The sequence below is a fragment of the Octopus sinensis genome, linkage group LG2, assembly GCF_006345805.1.
Source record: "Octopus sinensis linkage group LG2, ASM634580v1, whole genome shotgun sequence".
Lineage (NCBI taxonomy): Eukaryota > Metazoa > Mollusca > Cephalopoda > Octopoda > Octopodidae > Octopus > Octopus sinensis.
Window position 1 is genome coordinate 90,595,427 of NC_042998.1, and position 26,129 is coordinate 90,621,555.

At 35.4% G+C, this 26,129-nt stretch overlaps 1 protein-coding gene across 2 annotated transcripts in view; it reads left to right on the forward strand.

Moving 5' to 3' along the window:
- Positions 1-26,129, forward strand: part of LOC115224264 (ATP-binding cassette sub-family A member 2) — a 211,658-nt gene that overhangs the window by 87,081 nt on the left and 98,448 nt on the right. Inside the window, exons 4-8 of one of the 2 annotated variants that reach the window (XM_029795078.2) lie at positions 9,810-9,967; positions 19,083-19,204; positions 20,160-20,501; positions 23,377-23,478; positions 24,217-24,318. In XM_029795078.2, the coding sequence (XP_029650938.1) occupies positions 9,810-9,967; positions 19,083-19,204; positions 20,160-20,501; positions 23,377-23,478; positions 24,217-24,318 (826 nt within the window). Of the gene's footprint in view, positions 1-9,809; positions 9,972-19,082; positions 19,205-20,159; positions 20,502-23,376; positions 23,479-24,216; positions 24,319-26,129 lie in introns of those variants that run through there. The other variant, XM_036515271.1, reaches the window with a different exon arrangement.

Here is a 26,129-nt window from a genome sequence, read left to right on the forward strand (position 1 = left end):
TAATTTTTTCAGTACAATTGTTTCATACGAAGACCAGCTTTATTAAAACCTGCAAATATTGCAGCAAATACAAGTGTCGCGTACTCATCAGCCAAAACACTTTTGAGTTCTCCAAGCATCCTAGTGGGTGAGGCTACCTTCATGAAGTATCGAAGATAGTTCTATAAAAAGCAAATTTAGATTTTAAGCAGACTTCTAAAGTTCTCTAATGATGCACAGTCTTATAACAGGCTTTAAAAAAGTTTGTTAGCTTCACAGAAAAGGTGAATCCATCCATAATGTAGGTGCAATTACTGGAGATATGAAGAGATATTTCATACTCACAGACGATGAATCCCTCCATGATTAATCCATAATAAGATGGGTATAATTTCCTGATAAGATACTTGTCACACCTCTGTTCATTTCACAAAACTGCTATGTTAGAATTATAATGGCTGAAGGAATTATGTGGAACATAGAAAAACTGCCCACATAGAGCATTCTGGGATAACTGAGAGGGAAGGGGTTGCAGGTACCCACCTACACAGAAAGGTCTCTTTCTGTGGAGACAGACAGTCTGGCTTAGAATTTGCAGGAATCTAAGATTTATAAAGGAGAACATTACTTTTGACCAGTATACAGCTGCTAATTGCCAATCCCACAGAGCTAAAGCAGATATAAGAATCTAAAGAGAACAAGGGAAGGGATAAAGGGGTCAAAGGCTATCACTAGAGGAAAATACATTAAGAGATTCAAGTGCAATACTAGAAAGGAGGTCATATAATTTATTTATTTCTGTTACTATTTATACAATGACAGACTGTAGGTCTATACGAGGGGCGTTCAATAAGTAATGCCCCTGACCCACTTCCCATAGCAGTAGAGGAACGAAACTTGGCACAGTTATTAGTCTTTTCCTGCATAGGAAGCACCCAGAGTTACGCATTTCTCCCATCGTTTGATGCAGCTCTGAAGACCGTTTTTGTAGAAGACCCCAGCTTGGTCCTCCAACCACAACGTGACTTCAGAAATCAAGGCTGCATCACCTGGGAAACGTTTTCCTTTCAAAAACAACTTCATGGCTGGGAAGAGGTGAAAATCAGAGGGTGCAAGGTCAAGAGAGTAGGGGGATGGGGGAGGAGTTCATAGCCGCACGCCTGTGTTTCTGATCTGGCGACACGCGAGTTGTGGACCGGAGCGTTGTCCTGCAGGAGGAGGATGCATTTGCTGATCTTGCCCAGCCTCTTGATTTTGATAGCTTCTCTTAATTTCCTCAAAAATGAAGCATAATAGGCTCCTGTAATTGTGGTACACTTTGCCAGGAAATCTGTCATCACTACTCCATCCTGGTCCCAGAAGACTGTGAGTATGTCCTTGCCTTCTTTGGAGGAGGTGAGTCACGGTGCTTCCCTTGCATTGACTGGGCTTTGGTCTCTGGATCATAGTGATGGACCCAGATTTCATCCTGTGCAATCAGTCTTTTGAAAAACTTTGACTCATCTTCTTGGCACATCTCCAAATTCATCCTCGAGCACTCGACGCGTTCTTGCTTCTGAAAAGGTGTGAACAACCTGGGAATCCATCTGGAAGACAACCTTTGCATATGCAAAGGGTCATGAATGATAGTTTCCACAGACCCGGTACTAATCTTGACCTAATGGGCTATTTGGCGAATAGTTATGTGCCAATCTTCCAAAATGGCAGCCTCAACTTGACGGACAGATGCCTCATCAATGGCAGAAGGGGGCGACCAGATCTGGGAGCCTTTTCCACAGAGTTCCGACCATGTTTGAATTCACGATACCAGCGTTTTACAAGGTCATATGATGGGGCATCATCACCATAAGTTACTTTCATTTCATCAAAAGTCTCCCATGGTGTGCGTCCTTTCAAATACAAAAAACGGATCACTGCTCGACACTCTAAAGGCTCCATTTCACACTTAACTAAGTTCAAACACCTGGAAATCAGAAACCACAATTAGTTCAGAGCTGTAATTCACCATGTAATCTATAGAGATATGAATAATTGCACATGCAAAATTTCAGCAAGATCAATCAACTGCAAGTGGGTCAGGAGCATTACTTATTGAACGTCCCTCGTACCTAGAGGTCAATTACAAGGTGTGAGAGTGTTACTTATCATAGTGAAATTTCTTATAGTACTTTTAAGGGAATGGCATTACTTATTTAACTTTATAATAGAAATTATGAAGTATTAGTAACTTATTTGATTTAAGTTGTGTTACCTAAATTAGATTAAATTAAATTAACTATATAGTCAATTAAACTTTTTTAGGCAACGTACAAATACTATTTATTTCTTTATGTTCCAAATCAGGTGCAGTTAGAGTGAAAGAAATAACCATAGTGTAAGAGCTCGCAGCTATCTATTTAAAAATATATTAGAGTTTTGTTTTATTAGTAAAAGCAGGATAGATCTAGCTCCATACGATTATTCTATACGATTTTTATTTAAAATATTTTAGCGGTTAGAATTTCTTATTCAACCCTTTGGGATTTTTTGCGGAGAGTGAATGTGGTAACAAGAACAGGGCAGTGAGAACAAAACAGTAAAAACAAGCGGTGAGAGCTGTTAAGCCAAGAGAGTCATGAAAATCAAACATCCAGTCAACATCATGGTGTTTGGAGTGATCACTAGTGATGGTGACATTATGCTTCCATTCATGTTCCCACACAGCCTCACTCAACATGGAGGCATTCATCAAGTGCCTGGCAAGGTAGTTCTGCCCTGGGCCAAGAGAGTGGGAAAACCCTGTGTCTGGCAACAAGAATCTACCCTATGCCACACAAGCATGAGAATCCAGTCATGACTGTCAGACAGTTTCTGCGACCACATCACCCCTAACATCTAGCCACCAGAGACGAACTGAGGGCTAAGATCATGGCAGCATTCACCAACTTAAACAAGGGGACCATCCAGAAGAGTTGCAGGAGATTCCCAAGTTATTTGGAGGCCATGGTTGAAGTCAATGGCGATTTTATTGAGTAAATTTACTCTTTAGTATCTCAAGATATTTTGATAAATATATCTGTTAGAATGAGATGTCAATGTTATATTCATTTTTGACTAATTTAGGCGACAATTTATCCACCACAGCCTGTATGTACGTATGTGTGTATATATATATATATATATATATATATATATTATATATATATATATATATATATATATATATATATATATATATATATATATATATATACATACATATGTATATATATAAACTCAGGCATATCTATGTGGTTAAGTTCTCTTCCAAACCACATGATTTCAGGCTTAGTTCCACTGTATTTCACCTTGAGCAAGTACATGTGTATGTGTTTGTTATACATAATTTCTGTCTTTATATGAGAGAGGATAAGAGCTATAGATAGAGAGAGAGAGGTGGGGTAGATAGGAGATAAGTATAAGTGTACAAAATATTGAGAGCTAACGAGGGCTACGCAAAACAAATGACAATAGTAGTTTTGACATTTATGTAAGACTATAAATGCTGTTTTTTCATAACAAATTCATTAAATTTGTGTATTCATTTTTGCAGAACCCACTGTGTGTGTGTGTGTGTGTGTGTGTGTGTGTATCAATGTGTATGTGTTAGACTTCCTTTATGCCTTGTCCTTTGGCCCAAATGTTCTATGTGTTAGTGTGTGTGTTCATGTGATGTGTGTCTGTGCTGTGAATGGATTTGTATTTATCTCTAAAAGTTGTATGTATGTATGTGTGTTTTCCATATGTCTATGCATGTTTTTTCTATTTCAGTAATGGTGACAACTGTTTGAAATGTTGTTTTGAAGCTTCTATGAGTCATATTCACTTCAAATATTTTTTTGCAAGCACAACTGCTAGAATAAGAATAGCCTGGGCAAAGTTTAGGGAGCTCTTACCTCTGCTGGTGACTAAAGGCCTCTCGCTCAGAGTAAAAGGCAGACTGTATGATGCGTGTGTACGAACAGCCATGCTACATGGCAGCGAAACATGGGCCATGACTGCTGAGGACATGCGTAAGCTCGTGAGGAATGAAGCCAGTATGCTCCGATGGATGTGTAATGTCAGTGTACATACTAGACAGAGCCTTAGCACCTTGAGAGAAATGTTGTACCTAAGAAGCATCAGTTGTGGTGTGCAAGAGAGACGATTGCGCTGGTATGATCATGTGGCGAGAATGGATGAAGATGGGTGTGTGAGAAAGTGCCAATCCCTAGCAGTTGAGGGAACCCGTGGAAGAGGTAGACCCAGGAAAACCTGGGACGAGGTGGTGAAGCACGACCTTCGAACTTTAGGCCTCACTGAGGAAATGACCAGCGACCGAGACCTTTGGAAATATTCTGTACGTGAGAAGACCAGGCAGGACAAGTGAGCCCAGCCCACTTATGAATGCCTTTCCTCCCTTGGACACAAAGACCGGTTGAGGCAAGCGAAGTCGATATAGAACCTCACCCGACGACAGACACCCATGCCAACCCCCCCATGCTTGCGAAGACATGTTGGGGCAATCGAAATCGAAACCGAATTGAACCAGCCAGGATCCCTGGCCTGGTGGTACGTAAAAAGCACTATCCGACTCGTGGCCGTGGCACGTAAAATACTCCAATGCGACTGTACGACAGGCACCCATGCCAACCCCCCTTTGCTTGTGAAGACATGTTGGGGCAAGCGAAATCGAAATCGAATTGAACCAGCCAGGATCCCTGGTCTGGTGGTACGTAAAAAGCACTATCCGACTCGCGGCCGTGGCACGTAAAATACTCCAATGCGACCGTACGACAGGCACCCATGCCAACCCCCTTTGCTTGTGAAGACATGTTGGGGCAAGCGGAATCGAATTGAACCAGCCAGGATCCCTGGTCCGGTGGTACGTAAAAAGCACTATCCGACTCGTGGCCGATGCCAGCACCGCCTCGACTGGCTTCCGTGCCGGTGGCACATAAAATACACCAATCTGACCGTGGCCGTTGCCAGCCCCGCCTGGCACCTGTGCAGGTGGCACGTAAAAAGCACCCACTACACTCACGGAGTGGTTGGCGTTAGGAAGGGCATCCAGCTGTAGAAACATTGCCAGATTAGACTGGAGCCTGGTGCAGCCTTCTGGCTTCCCAGAACCCTGGTCGAACCGTCCAACCCATGCTAGCATGGAGAACGGACGTTAAACGATGATGATGATGATGATGATTATATAGTGAAACATTTTCTCTTCACAACACTTTGCTTAGTCTAAAATTAAGGAATCTCCAAACAATTTTTATTTTGGTATCATAAAGAAAATATATAATCATAGAAATTAAAAATAACACATAGTATTTTTCAATATATTTTTGACTTAAAATTATTATTAGGAATACTATAATATTTTTAGTTCTAGAGCTAAAGATTATTATTAAAGGTATTTGAAAGTTAATTTTCTGTATTCTGACAATTTAATCATAAGCGATATGAAAAGATTAAATAGTATATCTGACATATCACTATCACAATTATCATTATTTTTATTCATATTCTTGTATTTTCCTTTCTTCTGAATTATTTGTCACATTTTAGCTCCTTCTCACAGCTTAGAGACACAACACTTTTCTCAACACGTTCTGTTCCAAGTATTGCTACCAACTGTGTACTTCCTATGGAATTTAGGATTTGCAGCTTTTCATACCAGAATATTGCTTTCTTTAAGATGGTACACTGATCACAATAAATCTCACTTGCATTTTTGAGGATCTATGGATGTTTTATTTCCAATGTTAGATCTTAGTACTTCTCAACTTTCTTGTTTTGTCTTCACAATAGTCAAGGTTGCAGGTATATCCATGTTGAATGTCCGTTCTTTGGGCTCCTTCTATAAGAGAGTGATATCTAGTTAGTTATGTTGCAGCTTCTTATCTATGTAGATTGGCATATGCCATGTGAGTTTCATCTGATCATTCTCTGCGACTGGAAAAGCTTAGTGCCCATACTTCCTACACAACTGCCAGTGTATTTGCACTGCTACTTTGTCATGGTATTTTCTAAACTCCTTTTGGGATAGTTTTGAGCATCCATTAATTGTATGTCTATCTCGAATGAATTTTCATGTAGTCTACACAAAGGTGATACTACTGTCTTAACAATGCTACACTTGATAGACTTCGTTTGTAAGGCTTGTTCTTGAGTGGCAAGGATCAGTTCTGCTGTGTCCTTCTTCAAAAATCCATGTCTTAACCATCTTCAGGATTTTTCATCAGCTTCATTCAATGTCTGCTGGAAAAACTCTCTTTGTAGAATTCTCTCTTTCCAGTTGATGATCTTTCCTTTATTATTCCTCAGTTTGTACTTCTGGAGGGTCTCATCATTGTCACTGATCACCTCCTCACTCAGTGCAGCCTGCAACATTTATTACTGTTATGTTGTGATGTTGTTGAAAATTGAGTCAGCTTGTAATACACCTGGTAAATTGTATTTGGAAAATATGAAATAATTAAGCTATATCCATTGTTAATTTCATGTTGCTGAAGACTGAGCATTTTTTTTTTGTTTTATTCATTTTTTTTTAATGATTTACTCATGAGAAAGGGTAGTAATCAGGACCTTGATGAGAGGGATGGTAGGAGGGAGGGAGAGAGGAAGAAATCAGACACTTAGAATGTAAACCTGGACTGAATGCTGGCAACAGCAGACACGACCAAAGACCTCAAGACATCACCAGGTGTAAGTCCAATTGAGTGTCAGATTTTGCCTACTATCCAAGAACCTATATAATCTGATAGGCTTCTACAGAATTTCTATCTTCCAAATTTCTATCTTCCAAATTTCATTGACAAAGCTTGGATCAAACCAAGGTTATCATGGAGGATACTTGTCCAGTGTGGCTCACAGTGGGATCAAGCTCAGAACAGTGTGATTGTGAAGTAAGCACCTTATCCACACAGCTATGTCTGCTTTGGATTTACTTGTCATATTGTTGACAAGTGAGCCCAGTTCTCTAAGCCTTTGGAATTGTAATTTGGCTTCATAAAGTGTTTTCTGCCTTGAATATTGCAAGAAACATTAATTTCAACTGCTAGATAAGCTTATATAATAAACATTGCCAAATCGAAGTTATACTTATTGAACATGCTGTCTTTGCATATTGATGTCTCATGAAATAAAGAGCAACCTACTTTATTAGTCATGCTTTGTATTCTTTATCATAAGATATTTGTAACCTGGTTTTCCTAGTTACAGGTGAAAGCAGCTGTCAGAAAATTAAAACAAAAAACTGAACTGCAGATAAGGCTTGGTGAAGAAAGAATTTGTTCTTTATAGAGTCTAATCTTGTTTGATTATTATAATACTATTTATTTAAACCTCACATTGAAAGGGTAGTGCAGGTGACATTGAGAGGTCATGTTGCAACTTGAAAATTAGATGTTTAATATTTAGCATGAAAAAAGGTACAACACAGAATAAAGGGATGCTTGACTAGTATAAGTAAGGGCTTGACAAAAGTGTCAAGCAGAGGAAGGAGCACACATTTTATGAGAGTAGTTGATCAAGTAAATGACTGTCTTAGTGTAATTTAGTAGGAATGTTGTTTAGCTCCAGGTAAACTCTGATCAAGCTTAAAAGAAATCCAACTTTTACTAACTTGTCTTCTTTGGTATATGTAGGACTGCATTATCTAATATATTCTTTAAGGCAATAAGTTGTTTCAATAGGGATTTGGTTGCTATTTCTAGTAGGTGAAGCAACCACATAGAAACTGCTAAGGAGGAGCTCAATGAAGGTATTGAGCTTAATGAAATGTATTCAAAGCCTGTATGATATCAGAAATTTTCTTTAAAGAATTAAGCAAGTCACCTTTATGACATGTGATTGTGTTAAGAGCCATGAAAGTGTAAGATAGAATAATTTGTAACATAAAGAAATAAGTCCCTTTTTAGGGATAATCTCTGAGAATTTAGGTTGTCAGCTAGTTTGTCTTTGAAATAAATAATGCAAGTATTCTGGTTTTATTAAATGTTATCAGGTTGTCAAGATTTTATAAAAGGATATGATAAAAATCTTTGGAAGTGACTTAGCAGGACCTGACAATATTAACAATTAACTGAGCCTGGTATCTGAAAGAAAAGTGGATTCAGTTCTAATAAAAGAATGTTTAGAATTAGTGATGTTTGTTAAACTGTTATGTATGAAGAGGAAAAGAGTCAGTGAACTTCTGAGGAAACTGAAAATATTTACAATGCTGAGGTAATGTGCAGGTTTGACACATGCATCTTAGTATAGCCAGTGAAACACTCATTGAAGCAGGAGATTAGTTATAGGTATAATCCATAAGAAGGCATTCATCCAGATGTTTAACCAGTGACATTTTGTCAATACTTTTCATTATCACAATCCGATTTTTTTTAATGATTTTTTGATAATTTGTGTCAGTAAGAAAGATCTTCTGGCTTACAGATTACTAATTAACACAAACCCGACATTTCCTTAGTTATTGACATACTACTTGTTTTTTTTTCAACAGAAAATTTGGGAATGGGGTGGAATCATTTTTTTTTTTTTAAAGTTCAAAAGTCAATAAAATTATTTAAATTTGATTCTCTCAACTGAATACCTTTACATCAGAAAGTTGATGTCTTGCTATTGTATTTATAGAGGTAAATTGGCAGTTGTTAGAACATTAAACAAAAGATATTGTGGTACTCACACCTTGTATTTCCAGTTCCAATTTTGCTGAGGTTAAATTTGCTTTTTATCTTTCTGGAATTGATAAAGTACCTGTCTAGGCTGGTGGACTGGCAGAAATGTTACAGCATTAGATGGTGATGCCATTCAGCAATTTTTCTGGCTTTTTGATTGGGGTTCAAATCCCCCACCAGCCTACTTGGGTGGTAGACTTAATCTGTTTCCCAGTTTAACATGTCCACTTGGTCCCTTTAGCTCCTCAAACAGAGGTCCCTATGTTGCATGCATTCAGACAGAACTCAAATTTGAAGAGGCCTTGTAAGAAATCATGGGAACTGCTCTTCTTGATTAAAAGATAAAATAAAAGAAAGAGACTGACAGCCAAAGAACCAGCTGGTTATATCCTGCTACTGCAGTGTTGTGTCCATGATCAAAACATATTGACCATTCCATTTATCTCTGAGCAAGTGTCACATTCATTACTGTAAGCCATAACAACACTGTAAAATTAACATTTTATCTTCTATCGTCATACAGCTTGATGAAAGATATGCTTTGAGGTGTCTCTAAGAATCGATGGATTGTTGCAAGGTCTTTTGTTTGAGTTGAGCTGGTCAATGAAAAATACCCTTTAGAAGTATGCATTGCCATTGTCGAAGTGTGTGGCTTCATTAACATTGCGTAATGTACATGTAAATATCTTTGTTAGCTGTGAGAATAATAACTGAAACAAACAAACAAACATTTAATTTGATACATAATATTTGGTGTTGACTAATTACAAATGAATAATGTTAATAATTGCTGACTGAGCGAAGAAAACTATTCTGAACATATATAAAGTTATGTGTGTAACATGATGTGGTCAGTCCAAAAATACATTCATCTGTGCAAATCACCAAAGCAACCTGTGGCATCAGCGATCCATCAGCAAGAGTTGAGGCACATGAATCAGTTGGCTACCTTCAACACTCTGTGATTCATTGACTGAGCACCAAAGATGGTTTTTATGGAGGACAAAAAATTAAATTTTAGAGCATTCTAGAAAACTCACATCATGCCACTTAGGATAATGTACTCTGTTTTCTGATGTATTGTTTCAACCTCAATTATTTTATTAATTAGTGTATTACTTCCTAATTTTCAAACCATATAATTATTTTCAGAGTGCATGAATTTCTTGGTGAAGTTCAATCTGTGGCCAAAGACAACAACTTTTTTGTTCCTGGATTTAGTCCCACTGAAATGGATGAGATTCCTGGCATTTACAAGAGTATCATTGACAATCCTGCTGCTTTACATGACAGCTTTAAGAATGCAAAAAGTAAGTAATGGTTTTAATTTTCCAAATAGATGATAATCTACTAGTTTGACAAATTATTTTATATAATTTGTGTTACATCAGTATGATTGACTTTTTTTATATGAGATACAGCTCTTTTTAAGTGGTACTCTTTTATAAAAATTTAATGGAAAAAGAATGAAAAACCTCAAGCTTATATCATTTAGAAATACAATATAGATTCTTATAATATTTATTTTAGCATATGTCCATTGTGTGAAAATGTATGTTTACATGTGTTGAACAGCTGATAAATGCCTATCTGGATAAATGAAATATTTTCAAACTCCATTTTTGATTTGATGGTGTTTTGTATGGTTCGATACTCTTTCTGTGAACAGTTTCTATAAAGTAGGCAGTCAGCATTATTATGGTACTCACATAGTTGTCGAATCTAACATTCTTCCCCTATTTCATGTTGATTTTTCTTTTGAATGTTCTTTTGTTGGATAGGTTACTTTTACTACATGGTTCACTTACACGCCCTACACTCTTCATTTGATACATTAACAAACTGCTTGCTGTCAACTGTAATAATGCTTACTTTTAATGCAGTCAATACCACACATCACCTCTTCCTTGCATTTCACACACAAGTATCCACTATATGTCCACTACATGCTCCTTGAAAATACTCTCACCTGCCAACGATGTTCCTTTTGTAACTCACTAAATCCACCTGTATGTATCTCTTTCTCTGTGCATCTTCTCTCTTCACCTCATCTTACGACTTTCTAGTACTGCTGTTCTAACCCATTTCTTTTTTCTTTAAAGTATTACCCCTACCATTTCATCCTCGATGATCTACTTCCATTTTTCTTACATTCACCTAAACTGTAACGCCATGCCTCCATTTCATTGCTTTCACTTTTTCCTCCATCTTTGTTATCTGTCACTCTCCTTTTACACTCTTGTAAACTTACCCACATTCCAAGCCATCCTTGATTCAATTCTCTGCATCTATTCTGTCTCTATCCACCTTCTTGTCCCCCCCACCCCACGTAACTCCCTGATACCTCATCTCCACTTTCCTTTCTCCCTTACCTTCTGGGATAGCCATGAATCTCCTCTACAGCAAGACACCTCTTCTTGTCCCTCTGTCATACTTTAGTTTCTCAACATCTGACACAAAGCCACCTCCCTTAATACTGCACTCCCACTCTGTGGAAAGAGTCTAGTCTTGTGAATTATTTGGTGATCCCATTACTGCTAGTACAAAGGAGAAAAAAAAAACACCCAGTACACTCTGTAGTGTAGTTAAGAAGGGCATTCAGCCTAAGAAACCTTATCAAAGCACACATTGGAAACCAACACTGTCCACAAATTAGGCAGATCTTGTTGAGCCATCCAATCCATGCCAGTATGGAATTCTGATGTTAAATGATGATTTGTTATCCCCTACAATCTTCATACTAAACTTGCATTGTTTCAATGAACAGATTTCGACAACTTACTCTAAAACAAGCACAATGATCTAATTGCTTTCCAACAGCCCAAAAACAACTTATGTTAAGGAAATAATTGTACCTCACCCTCTCTAGTCTTTGACAACATGCATTTAAAATCCTCAAAGCCACTATAAATTCTAAGCTTTCCAATCTGATGCCTCTCTCACATAGTAGCACTCAAGCTGCATCTTGAAGACCTACATTTCCTGTTTAGAAAACGTTCCAGCTCTGAACAGCTGTTGACCCTCCTCAAAACTCAAGTATGATTCACAATGGAGTACCACTATTGCTACATAGAAACATCCATACCAGCACAGCTTTCTTTCCCTTGTACAGTACAGCTGATTTCTCTTTTTTTTTTCTTCTTTCACATTCAATTTAACATTTGTGTTAGGGTTAGTATAGTTTCTGATACAAATTTTTTTGGGATTGATAACTATACAGTTCTATATTTAAGAGATGAGGAATTATGTACATTATTTACATTTGACAGATATTTGTCCTCATCTTGTTTGTTGTAAACACAACGTTTCAGCTGATATACCTTCCAGCCTTCATTAGGTGTCTTGGGGAAATTTTGAACCTGGGTTCTCATTCCTAAGGTATTTTTTGATATCATCATTATTATTATTACCATACAGGTCACTGCCTGGAATCGAACTCGGAATCTTGGAGTTAGTAGCCCATGCTTTTTAATCACAGTCATATGGCATAGTGGTTAAGAGCACAGGTTACTAAATCCAAGATTCCGAGTTCGATTCCAGGCAGTGACCTGAATAATAATAATGATAATAATAATAATAATAATAACATTGAAAAATATTTTAAGAATGAGAACCCAGGTTTGAAATTTCCCCAAGATACCTGATGAAGGCTGGAGGGTATATCAGCCAGAACGTTTTAACAACAAACAAGATGATGACAAATATCCGTCAAATGTAAATAATGTTGATAACTGTAGATTAGATAAGAGAATAAGGCTTTGAGGATTGATTGTAATTCTCTATGATAAACAAAATGAACGTCAAATATTTGCGTTGCTCTCTACATTTTGTGGGGTCTATGTTAAGTATCAGATACTTCGCTATTGGTGCATACATCTAAAAATCTAATATAGTCAGAATAAATAACTTGTCTATGTTCATTTCAATTTTTAAGTTTGACATTTGTTTTCGTACTTCTATTTTAATTTTTTGTATTTCATTTTAAAGATACTTCATAAAAAGCCTTTAATAAAATATATTTTCAGTACCATTTGCATATTTATTTTCTTTACATCTACTTTCCATGCTGGCATAGGTTTAACTGGTCATCACAGTTTGAATCAATTCTTGAGTTACTTATGTTTGACTTGTACTATTTTTCATAGTTTCTGTGGCTGGAGGCCCTCCATATACAAGCCACTTTTCAGAAAGTGCTATGTGTATTTGTTCATGTCACCAGTACTAGAGTTTATTGACAAGACACAAAACTAAAGACTTCTCTCAACCCTGTGTGTTCACTCACTCATCAACCTGAACAGAATGAATAGAAGAGGACTATTGCAGAAGATAAACTTGACTGAGAGAGTATGAGGAGAGGAAGAAATGGGAGAGATAATGCTTTAGAAAATATTAGCAGGATATACTGAGAGAGAAGGTAATTACAGAGGGACACAAACAGTAACTATGTTTGCTGGGGTGGAGAATCGTGTGAGAGATGCCGGTAGATAAAATGACTGAACAGACACAGCAAGTGATGGATAGTTGTAGAAATAGTCAGTGATAAGACAGTGTGATGCAAGTCGATGAGTTAGCTGTTGAAAGAGAAAGATATTAAGTGCTGAGGAGCATATAAGATAACAGCAGGTTTGGGCAATTCAGACATCATTATGTGCAGGAGAGATACACAGATGATGTAGGAGATTGAATATGAGCTGATCTAATGTTTTCCGTCATTACATGAGTAACATGGGACAATGAATAGAAGTACTGAACAGGCAAGAGGAGGAGTAGGAGGAAACCTGTTGGGGAGAAATGCATATATGTTTTATTGGAGAAATATTGTAGATTTATATTTGTTATAATTTTTATTTTGGACCAATGCTCAGTGTAATAATGTGATGATAATGCATATATGTGTGAACAACGAGAGAACCTATACCTGAATCACAAGGAGCTCCAAAAATGTTTGAATTTTAAAAATTAGGCCCTGATATAGAAACATTAATGAAAAAGTCTTTATGTGGTTGCTTGGCTTGCTTGAAATAACAGCAATATATGCTTCAAATTAGATCCTATGGCCTTTAGAAAAGGACAGTGTACTTCTTGATATAACTTGAATAAAAGATGGGTTACTTGCAGTTTGTGCACTTTTGATCATAGATTTGCTGTCATGGCTGACCTAAGGTAACCGTCTTTTTGAATATCCATTGTTCAATTTCAAGGGAATTTGGCTGTTATTTTTAGCAAGCTGTGTGACTCCTCTCTCCCTCCATAGAGGCTGATAATTTGTTGAAGATAATGCTTATTTCAAATTTAATCTTCACTTGTTTTTAAAGTGCTGGGAAAAATTCAGAGAGATCCCACCTCTGCTGGCAACAAAGGGCCTCTCTCTCAAAGTGAAAGGCAGATTGTATGATGCCTGTGCGATCAACCATGCTACATGGCAGTGAAACATGGGCTGTGACAGCCGAGGACATGAGTAGGCTTGAAAGAAATGAAGTTTGTATGCTTCGCTGGATGTACAATGTCAGTATGCTTGTTCGACAGAGTTTAAGCATCTTGAGAGAAAACTTGTGTATAAGAGGCATCAGATGTGATGTGCAAGAGATACAACTGCACTGGTATGGTCATGTGATGCATATGGACGAGGACAGCCGTGTAAAGGAGTGCTGATCTCTGTGGAGGGAACCTGTGGTAGAGATAGACCCATGAAGATATGGGACAAAGTGGTGAAGCATGGTCTTCAAACTTTGGGCTTCATAGAGGCAATGACTAGTGACCATGACCTTTGGCGATATGCTTGAGAAGACCCATCAAGCCAAGTGAAATCAAAGTCATGGCTAATGTTGGTGTCAGATAACTGGCACCCATGTCAGTGGCATGTAAAGAGCACTGTTCGAGCATTGGATTTCATGGAGGCAAAGTGGCTGAGTTCCTTTTGAGCATTGGGCCGCACGAAGGCTAAGTGGCCGCACGAAGGCTAAATGGCACCTATGCTGGTGGTGCATAAAAACACCCATTACAGTCTCAGAGTGGTTGGTGTTAGGAAGGGCATCCAGCCACAGAAAACATGCCAAATCAGTCTGGAGTCTGGTGCAGCTTGCCAGCCCTGGTCAAACTATCCAACCAATGTCAGCATGGACAACAGACATTAAATGATGATGATGATGAATGTATATTGATTAAGGATGTTATGCATTCATATTACATTTCCATACCAACATATCATTCATAGCTTATTCCATATTTCCTTAAGTTAATTACTCTTGATATTTTTTCATAAATATGAATTTTTTCAAAAATCAAATCAAATCAAAACAAATCAAAATAGATGAACATAAATGGAATTTGTATCTTTGTGGTACCAGTGCCGGTGGCTCACAAGAAAATCATCCGAACGTGGCCGTAGCCAGTACCGCATAGACTGGCCTCCGTGCTTTGGGGACGTAACAAACACCATCCGATCGTGGCCGTCCGCCAGCCTCATCTGGCACCTGTGTCGGTGGCACATAAAACACCATCCGAGCGTGGCCGTCTGCCAGCCTCGTCTGGCACCTGTGTCGGGGCACATAAAACACCATCCGAGCGTGGCCGTTCGCCAGCCTCGTCTGGCACCTGTGTCGGTGGCACATAAAATCACCCAACACTCTCGGAGTGGTTGGCATTAGGAAGGGCATCCAGCTGTAGAAACACTGCCAGATCTGACTGGCCTGGTGCAGCCTTCGGGCTCCCCAGACCCCAGTTGAACCGTCCAACCCATGCTAGCATGGAAAACGGACGCTAAATGATGATGATGATGATGATGATGATGATGATGATTTAACTATCAGGTTTCTAAATCCCAACAACCTTTCTGAAAAAAAGCTACCTAGCTGTGACTATCTATGAAATATCATATTTAAATATTTTTCTTTTCATTAAAATCCATGAAAATTTACAAATACCTGGGTTCTCGAGTTCTATTTCATCATTATAATCTCACTATTCTTTATTTTCTGTATGTTCTTGCTACTGTTGCATTGTAAAATGTTGCTTGCTGGTTTTTGTTATTTTTTTTTTCTTATGACTGATGTATTTGTATTTTGATGTGTGTGTGTTTTTGAGTTAAGACTGCTCTCTCAATATTGACCTGTTTGAATTACTAGAAACACAAAGCTCTTGCTTCTCTCTATGATCTTGTTTCTAGTGTCAACTAATAAAGGTATTAATTATGAGTTAAATTCAGACAGCTTAGATTATCAGTCACTTGGTCTATAGGTTGTGAGTACAAATTGAGATGTTTATCTACCTAGCTGTAAATAATTATACAGTCAACTTGGAGCACTTACCTGTGCTCTTTCTAAGGGAAGATTATCATTTGAGCATTGGAAAAAAAGTACTTTGTGTTATTTGTTCCGGCTCTTTACATCCTGATTTCAAATTCTGCCATGATTGACTTTGCCTTTCATTTCACCCCTCTTCTTGTATCCATAAGTGCTGTTGTCAATAGTATTAACTAACCCCACCGCCTCTCAAAATCACTGGCTTTGTATCTAAATCAGACCACATTATTATTATTATTATTATTATTATTATTATTATTATTAAGGTGGTGGGCTGGCAGAATCATTAGCACACTAGACAAAATACTTAACAGCATTTTGTTCATCTTTGTTTTGAGTTCAAATTCTGTTGAGGTCTACTTTGCCTCTCTTCTGTTTGTAGTTGATAAAATAAGTACAAAGTTGAGCACTGGGGTCAATGTAATTGATTAGCCCCCTTCCCTAAAAACATTCAGGCTTTGTCCTTATAATAAAGGAGTATTATCAGTATTATTAAAAATATATTGGTGGAACTGTTAACGATTCAGAAAATCAACTTGCTGGTCTATTCCAGAGGACTAGACCCTGGGGACCCTGGATAATTTCCAGAGATCCTTGACCTAGCAGTGCTACTGTGGTATCCTAGCTTGTTTGGGATAAACTCCACAGGTATGGTAATATCATTAGCAATTTCTGTTTGAGATGCATGCATAGTGACAAAACCATCCTGCATGCACTCATACAATGCTTGAGCATTGCTGATTTGTGGAGTTACATCAAACAGATGCTATCACATGCAGGATGGATCTGGTTGTTGGCTTACTCCATCCTGAAGATTACCTAGTTGCTTTCCTTTGTTTGGGAAAAGCAGGCAGTTTTTCCTTTGTTTTGCTGGTGGTTATGGCAAGAAAGGTTTTGTGGTGGGTAAGACTGAAAGGACTGAAGGCACACTTTTCTCTTTGGTTAAGTCCTCATTGACTTTTTAAAATTCCATTTGAAAAGGAAAGTGAGGTTTGATAAGGAAGTGCTGCTCTCCAGTAAATTTGTTGGAAAGTGGGTGAATGTGGTAAGGATGATCCAAATGAACAGGCCTGCTCTAAGTTGACTAAGTAAGGAGGTGGGAGGAACACTTTTCATGGTACCCCTGATGAGTAAGGTGCCTCAAGATCTGCAGGATTCCTTGGTTGCCCCTGGGTGGTGTTTTTCCCCTTTAATTGGAGAATTTGTTAAATTCCATGTTGTTGTTTCAATTGCTTATATTCCTTTTATGTAAATCCCTACAGTTCTTTTCTTAGCATTGTCTTAAATATTCTTCATCTTTACATTCTGAGTTTAAATTCTGCCAAGGTCAACTTTGCCTTTCATCCTTTCGGGATTAATAAGTACCAATTGAGTACTTGTATCAAAATATATGACTAATCCCCTCTCCACAAATTTCAGGATTTCTGTCTACAGTAGAAAGAATTATTATTACTACTACTAAAGCAGTGAGCTGGCAGAATGACTACATGTTGAGAAATATGTTGTGGCATTTCTTTCAACCTTTTACGTTCTGTGTTCAAATTTTGCCAATGTCTTTCATCCTTTTGAGGCTGATAAAATAAGTACCAGTTGAGCACTGGGATCTATGTAATTGACTTACCCACTCCCCTTTAAACTGTTAGTCTTATGTCAAAATCTGAAAATATTGTTATTTATTTTCTATTTTAATAGAATAAAAATCAATGTTAAGCTCTTGCAAGAAAGTGTAAATCCTTTTCATTTTTTGATTTGGTTGTATTGATTTTTATACTTCTGCAATAATATCCTATTCATTGTAATCAATATTTTTTCATAAACTGAAATCAGTTAAAATATAATTAAAAATATTTAGATGAACTTGTGTAAAATTTTAATATTCAAGAATTCTGTCATTCTTCTTTTTTGGAAGCTGAAGAAACATTTTATATTGATCTGCGAAATGATTTTTTTTTTTTTTGTTTCCATATAAAAATCATTTCTGAATATTTAAGAATTACTCAAGTTCATCTAAATATTTTAATCAATTTCAGAAGTGTATTGAGTTTAGGAAAACAGTAAATATAAAGAGAGATTTTTCATTTAATTGTCACTATTATTAATGTATTTCAAAATGACTTCTGTTATTGGTACAAGCATATATTACAATACAACTATTTGTATTTTCTAGCAATTAACATTATTTAATCTATTGATATTTTCTATTAATAATAGATTAAATAAAAATAGAATTAAACATGTTTTTGCTTAATTTTATCAATGGCATTATGGTAAATAGCTTTATTATCAAATTATTCCTGAAAATTTTAGCCTACCAAAAATCTTTCTCTATAACCTTCTAATCATACACTAGGTGGTTTTATTCCTATAAAAACTCTTGGTCCTGTCATCAACTATATATTTCATGCTCATTGTCATGTATTACCAAATCATTTATGCCCCCACCCCCATTCTTCTCTACAATATACCCTTGTGAATATTATCACTATAATTTCAGTTAAAACTTATAATTATTATAGAAAGACATTTGGTTTACTTAGTATTTTAACTTTAGTTTTTAATGTTTTATATTACTATTACATAAAATGATTTTATTGTAAAAGTATACATAGTAAATTTAAAATATCAACATTTATAAATGTTAATACTTAAAAATACCAAGTTATTCAAAGTTGATCATTTGAATGGTAACTGGTATTACAGAGAAACCAACTGGCAATGGTTGGGATAACCCACATTTATTCTTAACAAAATCTTCCATTCTTTTCTAAATTAACTTTAGAAATCTGAAATATTTTATGCTTGAGCAGTCTTTTATAAATTTTAAAAAGCCTATTAGAAAATTCGAATCCATGATTAAAATAGCTTTTCATAGTTTATTAATGTCATCTTAAATAGCTTTTAGCAATTATCTGGATAAACAATTATACTGTTATTTCTGTGATATCAATAGCAAAAACTGAGAAAGTATTTAATGAAAATTATTATGTTCATAAAAATTATCTATTTTTATCATATAATTGTTTGTTTGTGTGTGTGTGTGTGTGTGTGTGTGTGTATATATATATTTATATATATAAAAACCTCAATTTGAAGTTTTTACTATACATTTTGTTCTTTCTTTCAGATTTTCATCTTAATTCTGTGTTAAGTAACACCAATAAATTGGAGCACTTTCTTGAGCAAAACATGTCATTAACAAGCAATGAAGCTGAGAGCATCCTGGATGCTTCCGTTAATGTTAAAAAGGTAATTTTCTGTAAGAAAATCTAATTTCCATTTTATGCTTATCATTACCCGTATATCTTCTGTAAAACTTTATAAATATTATGAGAAAGTAATTGATATCAATATTATCCAAGACATTATAAATGAATTGAGAAAGTAATTACGATGTTGCTGTTAATACTTAAATAGCTTTATTAAACTACATATAGTGAAAAAATCTGGTAAGTTTGCCTAATTCTCATTTGACCATAGTGGTATATAAGGTTTCAGAAATAAATATTTCACTGATTGAGAATGGAATAATGCAATAGTATTGCAGAACCACTAAACCAATTTGTCATAAATGTATATAATCATCATAATGTAATTTCTAAAAAGTGGGAACACCTCTTTCTGCAATTTATTTCTGATGAAGCAATCAAGAAATAGAAGGTCCAGAAAATACGGTTATAGACAATATGTACAGCTTATTACAAATGGAGAAAATAGAGAATATGTTTAGCACCCATTCATATTGATTCTATGCTGAATAAAAAGTGCCAAGTATGGAGCAATAGAACTCTTCTGCTATGAATCTGTTGTAATGGCTTGATTAAACTGGAAATCGTATTTTTAGTATGTTAGGAAAAACAAATAAGTAGTCATGAGTTTAAGAATTAATTTGTTGAAGAAGGATTTGTTTTTCCCTTTACATAAGAAGCCAAAACAATTACTGACCAGAAAGCCAGGACATGTTACGAAAACATTCAATGTTGTCATTTTACTTTTTAGAATTTATACATTGTCATAATCTTTCTAATTCATAACTGAGTCAGCATCAAACTTTGAAGCTTCTTGAATGTTTTACTATTTAATACAATATTAAAACCTTTTTTGCTGCCTTTATGTCTTGCAGAATATTTTCAATGACTATAAACCTATTGAGAATGATTGGAAATATTTATTGTATCTAATGCTTAATATTTCTCTCATTTAGATCTATGAACTTTTATTTGGAACTTCATTGGACTTACCATTTAAAATCCGAGAGAAAAGGGATGTTAATACAACAGAACAAAATTCTCTTAAAGCTTTACATGCAAATGTATTGAATAATCTAAATTATGAAATGATGGAACATTCTGCAGAAGATTTGATTCCTAAGGCTGAGATGTTTCCTGAAGTTTCCATGATTGGTCAAGGCTTGTTATATGAGCTCCTAGAGAGTCCCCAGTTAAAACTTGATGAATCATTGCTCAATGTAATGCGCCAGCTTCTTGGAATACCAGTGTCAAAATCTGATAAAATTGATCCTTATGAAGTAGCAGAGGTTTTGAAGGTAATTATATCATTCTGTGATATGCATAGTAAAAATAAGCAGTTCTATAATGTTCTGGATGATTTGTTGGTGTTTGTCCCTTGAACTGAGGAGTTATGATGGTGAAACAGTTGAAGTATTGACCTTATTAAACTAAATCTCTTGGCTGCAGTGTACTATTGTCATTAGTTTAGAAATAAAGTTGCTGGTCTGAATTCAGTCTGGTCTGATGCATATATTTAAAATAGGATATTTGAGGACAACCAGAGGTCAAATCAATCAAATGTAGTATAGATATGTTAAAAACATTTTCATTCCTAAAAATTATGCTAATACTTCCCATTCTACCTTCAATCATACACATTTTAGATGGTTGATTGGCAGAGTTCTTAGATTCTGTGCTAAGTTCAGATCCCACTAAAGTCAACATTACTTTTGAGCTTGTTGAAGTTGATAAAGGGCTAGTCTAGTACTAGCACAATTCTCTCTCCTGCCAGCTGTCATATCCTGAATGATCTGTTTGGTCAATGGCAGGAACGCCAAGAGGATGTCTGTGCCAGATCACAACTACACAGGCATTTAAAATTATTAACAAAAGCATGGTACATGCTACCAAGTCATTTTGGATGGCAAGTGATTGGTGTAGTTTTTTTTCTTAGATATTTAATTTTTTTTACCTGAAAAGCAATTCTTTAATTTTTTCACTTAAACATGCTCAGACAATGTGGAACTGATTGTGCAACTGTAAGTGGAGAATTAGATTTCATTATAAGAGAAATTTAAAATTTTCTACTTGTGTTAGAGGATAACATCCCATCTCGGTCCTAAGTACCATTTACTTTTAGAAAGGCTAATCATGATGCAATAATATAAAGTGTGTAATCTATAATATAAATTGGACATGGGCAATTGTTGTATTCTTTCTCGTCTTGAGGTTCACAGCCAAACGGCTGGGTGGATTCGTGTGAAAAATGGCACACATGTAGAGACGGGTGCATAAACTGGAATGCGATTTGTATTTTTTTTTCTAGCCCCCATAGTTACCAAGAAAATCGATTAAAACATTTTGTAATGGAATTCCCCTGTTTGTTCTGCCATTAAAACAACCAGTTGCTCACACAGCCGGCACATACCATTTTGCTAGCAACAAGGGGAGTACAGGATGACAGTCAGCCAAAACTTTTGCTATGCTGTTTCTCTTCTTTTACCTCTTTGTGGGGTTAATAATCTTAATCTTACAGTTTCTCATTCAAACTACATCATAGGCAGAATTTTTTACAGATACAACTGCTTGCAAAAATAGGAATTAATGTATAATTTCTATGTTCATAATTAAATCAATGTTTTAATGATTAGACAGAGGTCCAATAGAATAGCTCTCAGAAACAGACTGCATACAAATTCGTTCTTCACAACTCCTGAAACTGTTTTCTGATAGGGAGGGGGTGGGGGTCAGGAAATTTTCATACATCTGGAGGCTCCAATCGAAACGGGACCCAAAATGATAAGGTTGAGAAATACTGTTATAGATTATGCTTAACCGAAGACGATCACAGCCACATCATCCAAACAGACCGGGTGAAACCAGGCTTAGCTGCTAGTATATTATATAAAGATATAAAGTTTGACAATTGTTCATTTTGCTTTTGTTCACAATAAAGTCATTGAGTCTGTTTTGACATTTTCTCACACAAGCTACAATAAGATGTAAAGAAACTAAAAATAGGTGAACTTTTATAATGCTTGTCTCCTTGATAAACACAAGTCTGTTTTCTTTTGCTTCATTTACAAAAGTTCGAGCTAACAGGAAGTAAAGAAGGCCATGTGTTCTGAAAAAGAGTTTCTCAGGGTTATGTTAAATAAAACTGGTCTTCAAAAGTGCTTGTTTTTGTAAGAAAGCAGTGTAGCCATAAAATTTCTTGCTAAATATTGTGCAAAACAGCATAATAAAAAATATTTTCATTGTATGTCAACAGGGTTATTACAAAGTCCAAAGGAACTGTGAAAGTTAGTGGTTGAGACTGTAAAAAGCTTCTCTTTTCTAAGTTCATCGGAGTCTGGTGCAGCCTCCCAGCGTGCCAGCCCAGTCAAACTGTCCAACCCATGCCAACATGGACAATGGACATTAAATGATGATGATGACTCATGCAAATATTTGAAGTCAATTTGCCTTGCATCCTTTCAGTGTTGATATAAATATACTCAAAACCAGAGAGATGGACTGGTAGAACTGTCAGACTGGATTTCTTACAGTATTTTTCTGACTTTGTATTTTGGGTTCAAATCTCACCATAGCCTATTTCAGTGGTTCCCTACTTGTGGTCCAGGGACCCCTGGTGGTCTGCAAAGGTAGTAATGGGGATCTGTGGACTAAATTCAAAATTTCATAAATATATATAAGGATAAGCATATTAAAAGGGGTCCAGTCCATGGGAAAACTCAAATAAAGGGGGTCCTTGGTAGTGAAAAGATTGGGAATCACTAGTCTATTTGGTTGGTAAACTTAATTTGTTGCTTTGTTTACCATACTACCAGCAAGTATCTTGGATACCTTTAGCAGACTTCACTCTGTTGCAAGCATTCAGATCAGGTCTCTGATTTGTTATACCTTCCTCCCTCCCATCAGCCTCAGAAGCCCCATAAAGGGTTGAGGGCACTGCCACCCATTTTGACTAAAAATGATAAGTAAACGAAAAAGTATGGGAAACCATAAAACTAATGATTACAGAACATACTAAATCACATTTTGTATTCTAAATCTGTAATAGTGGTAGAAAGATAATAAAAGAAAATTGTTTGGGTTTGTTTGTTTATTTATATAAACTAAATGTAATTTAAATATATTTAAAATCTTTTTCTTCTTAATTCAATTTTCTTTCTTTCTTTTTCATTTTAGATGATTCTACTGTCCCCTGCATTAGTGAGAAAAGTGGCCTGTGATTACCAGAATACATCAATCATACTTACTCCTAGTTCCAATAGCAGTATCACATATTTGGTAAGTTTACATTTAAAATTTAGAAATACATTTCCTATAAGTTTGAGTTTAATTTTTTACTGTTTTGGTTGAAAATTCATACTATTAAAAGAACTTCGTTACTTTAAATTAATTTAGCAATAATAAAATAGTGGTTGTGTAAGCTGGCTAACACTATTCTCTCTTACTCCTCATAATGTCTTCATAATCTAGTGGGAAAAAACATACTGTTTCTAACTCTATACACTTCATCTACAATTTATTTGCTGTGAGTGTGAGCAAGACCAAACCTCAAAACCACTTCCCTCCCCCCTTTTTTTGCAGGGGGGGGGGGGCATTTTTTCTTTACTTTTTTCTTAAAGTATTAGTGGTATGAAAAGGAAATGTTCCCTAAGAGAAATCTTAGTGGCTATAATTTTGGTAAAATGATTTTCTTGAATTGAAAATCTTTAATATTGATTGTTTCTTTTCTATGTGGCCATACTAATTATTCTTATTTCAAGATGAGAATTTCTTCATGTGTATATATGTATATATTGCAATGCATGCATTTTGTTGGATATTGAGCAATATATTTAATTTTGTACTTATTCTTCATCTGGATAAACAAAGTTATATTTTGTTCAAGAGATGTTCCTCTCAGCTATTTATTATTACTGAAATGTTTCTTAGAGATTGTTCCTTTCTTTAAACTTTTTTTTTAACACAAAAATTGAAGGGATCTGTTAAAAAGCCTTGTAATATATTCTTCTGTATCAGATTGATGCTCAAAAGAAAATCTGTAAATCAAATAAAGAAGACCTGCAGAAATTTGTTGATCTTCTCAAATCAGACATCTCAGATGAAGAAATTGTGAATATTGTAAGTTGATGTAATTTTAATCCAATTGAAAAAGTATTTCAATTTAACATATTCTGTAATGTTTTTAATTTTATTGGTAGTAATCAAATAGTCTTTTCAGTTTTTAACTCTGGTTTCAAGAAAGATTGTTTAAAAATGTTGCCAAATGTTGCAAGTTTCAATAAGACCAATAACAACTAATTTGCACCATGTAGCTGTCCACAAAAATTGTATTAAAATATTTTTGAAATGCATTTCTATCTCTACACCTAATTGAGACTGAGAATATTTTGTACATTTAAAGTAAAAACTGATCCCAACTAAAGTGTGCTCAAGAACTGTAAACTTTAGATTAGATCTTTCTTGGAATGAAAAACTACTTGGTCATTGTGCTTGCATGAATTCATTTTAAATTATTAATGTTGAAAAATCTGAGTTCTGACCCATCATGCAGTAAAATTATTTAGTGGTATGATTTAAAATGAAAACAATACAAATAGGGAGGTAATAAAAGCTATTGTACAATGCAAAGTGTAGAGAAAAATAAGTTTGTAATATTTTAACTTTTACATCTCAACTGAAAATTTCAAGATGAGAATTAAATGCTAATGTTAGTTACATAGTGTGACTAAGATTGGCGAGTTGAGTCATACAAAGGACAGCTGACAGCAATAATGTACATGACATTTGATAGTAGATATCTAATATTTATTGCTTCTTATAGTTGCAATCATAAGTCTGACTTTCGTTTTCTGAGAGATAAATTGTCTTTTAATGGTTAAGGTTTCCATAACCATGTCCTTTTGTGTGTAATAAAGGGCTAATGTTTATGTAAATCTTGTTACATTTCATGCTTTCATTAGCTTTAAAATGTTTTGGTATTTTCTGTCAGATATTTTATTAAAGAGTATAGTCTGTTTGGATTTGAGCTTTGTTATAGATTAAAAAGTATAATCAAAAATCTTTGTAAGATTTTCTTAGTTCTCTTTGGAGCACAAACAAAATGAAGCATATGAACTATCCAGCTGAGTCATTAGTTGTAGTTGATAGTTTCTGTTAAATAATTTCTTATATAATTTAATTCTTGGAAGATGTTCAGTGGGGCTGTTGGCAACAGTTTCATTCTCTATGTAAAAGATAGACTACATGTAATGTGTGTAAATACAATCCTGTGTAGTAGTGAGACATGGGTACTGAATGTGCTAACTGGAAGGAAATTAGACAAGTATAATCTATTGGATGTATTATGTTCACTTTTATGCAAGGTTACAAGTGAGCTGATATTGGTTGCACATTAGAAAAAGCATCACTGTGCAGTTATTATTTATTCTGATATAAACATTTGATGTAGATGGTGAGATCTGACTGAAAGTGTGTGTATGCACGTGTATGAAAATTAGAATTTAAATGAGCTCCATTTGTCCTCAGGTTTCACTTATGATTTACTTCATGGAGATATTAATGTAGAACTTCTGAAGAAAAGCATCCCTTTATGACTTTTAAATTTCCTATATTTATTATATCATGTTATATAAACTGGTGTAATGCAAATGTAGAGCATTTATTGATACATTTCTATTATCTAGTGGCCAAGCTGTCTACAATTGATTTACATTTGAAAAAGATTGTGATAATATATAATGTCTAAAGTCATATATAGGAGTATAGACATTAAACAAATCTTTCAGTCAAAATGCCAGATGTTTTCATTGAGTTTCAGTAAATAAAAATAAAGGATTATTTTTATCTTGGGAGTTACTCTGGCCTAGTGGCTAAAAGACTAGTGAGCCCCAAACCTATAGTTGAATCTTGTTTGTCATTTACATAACTTT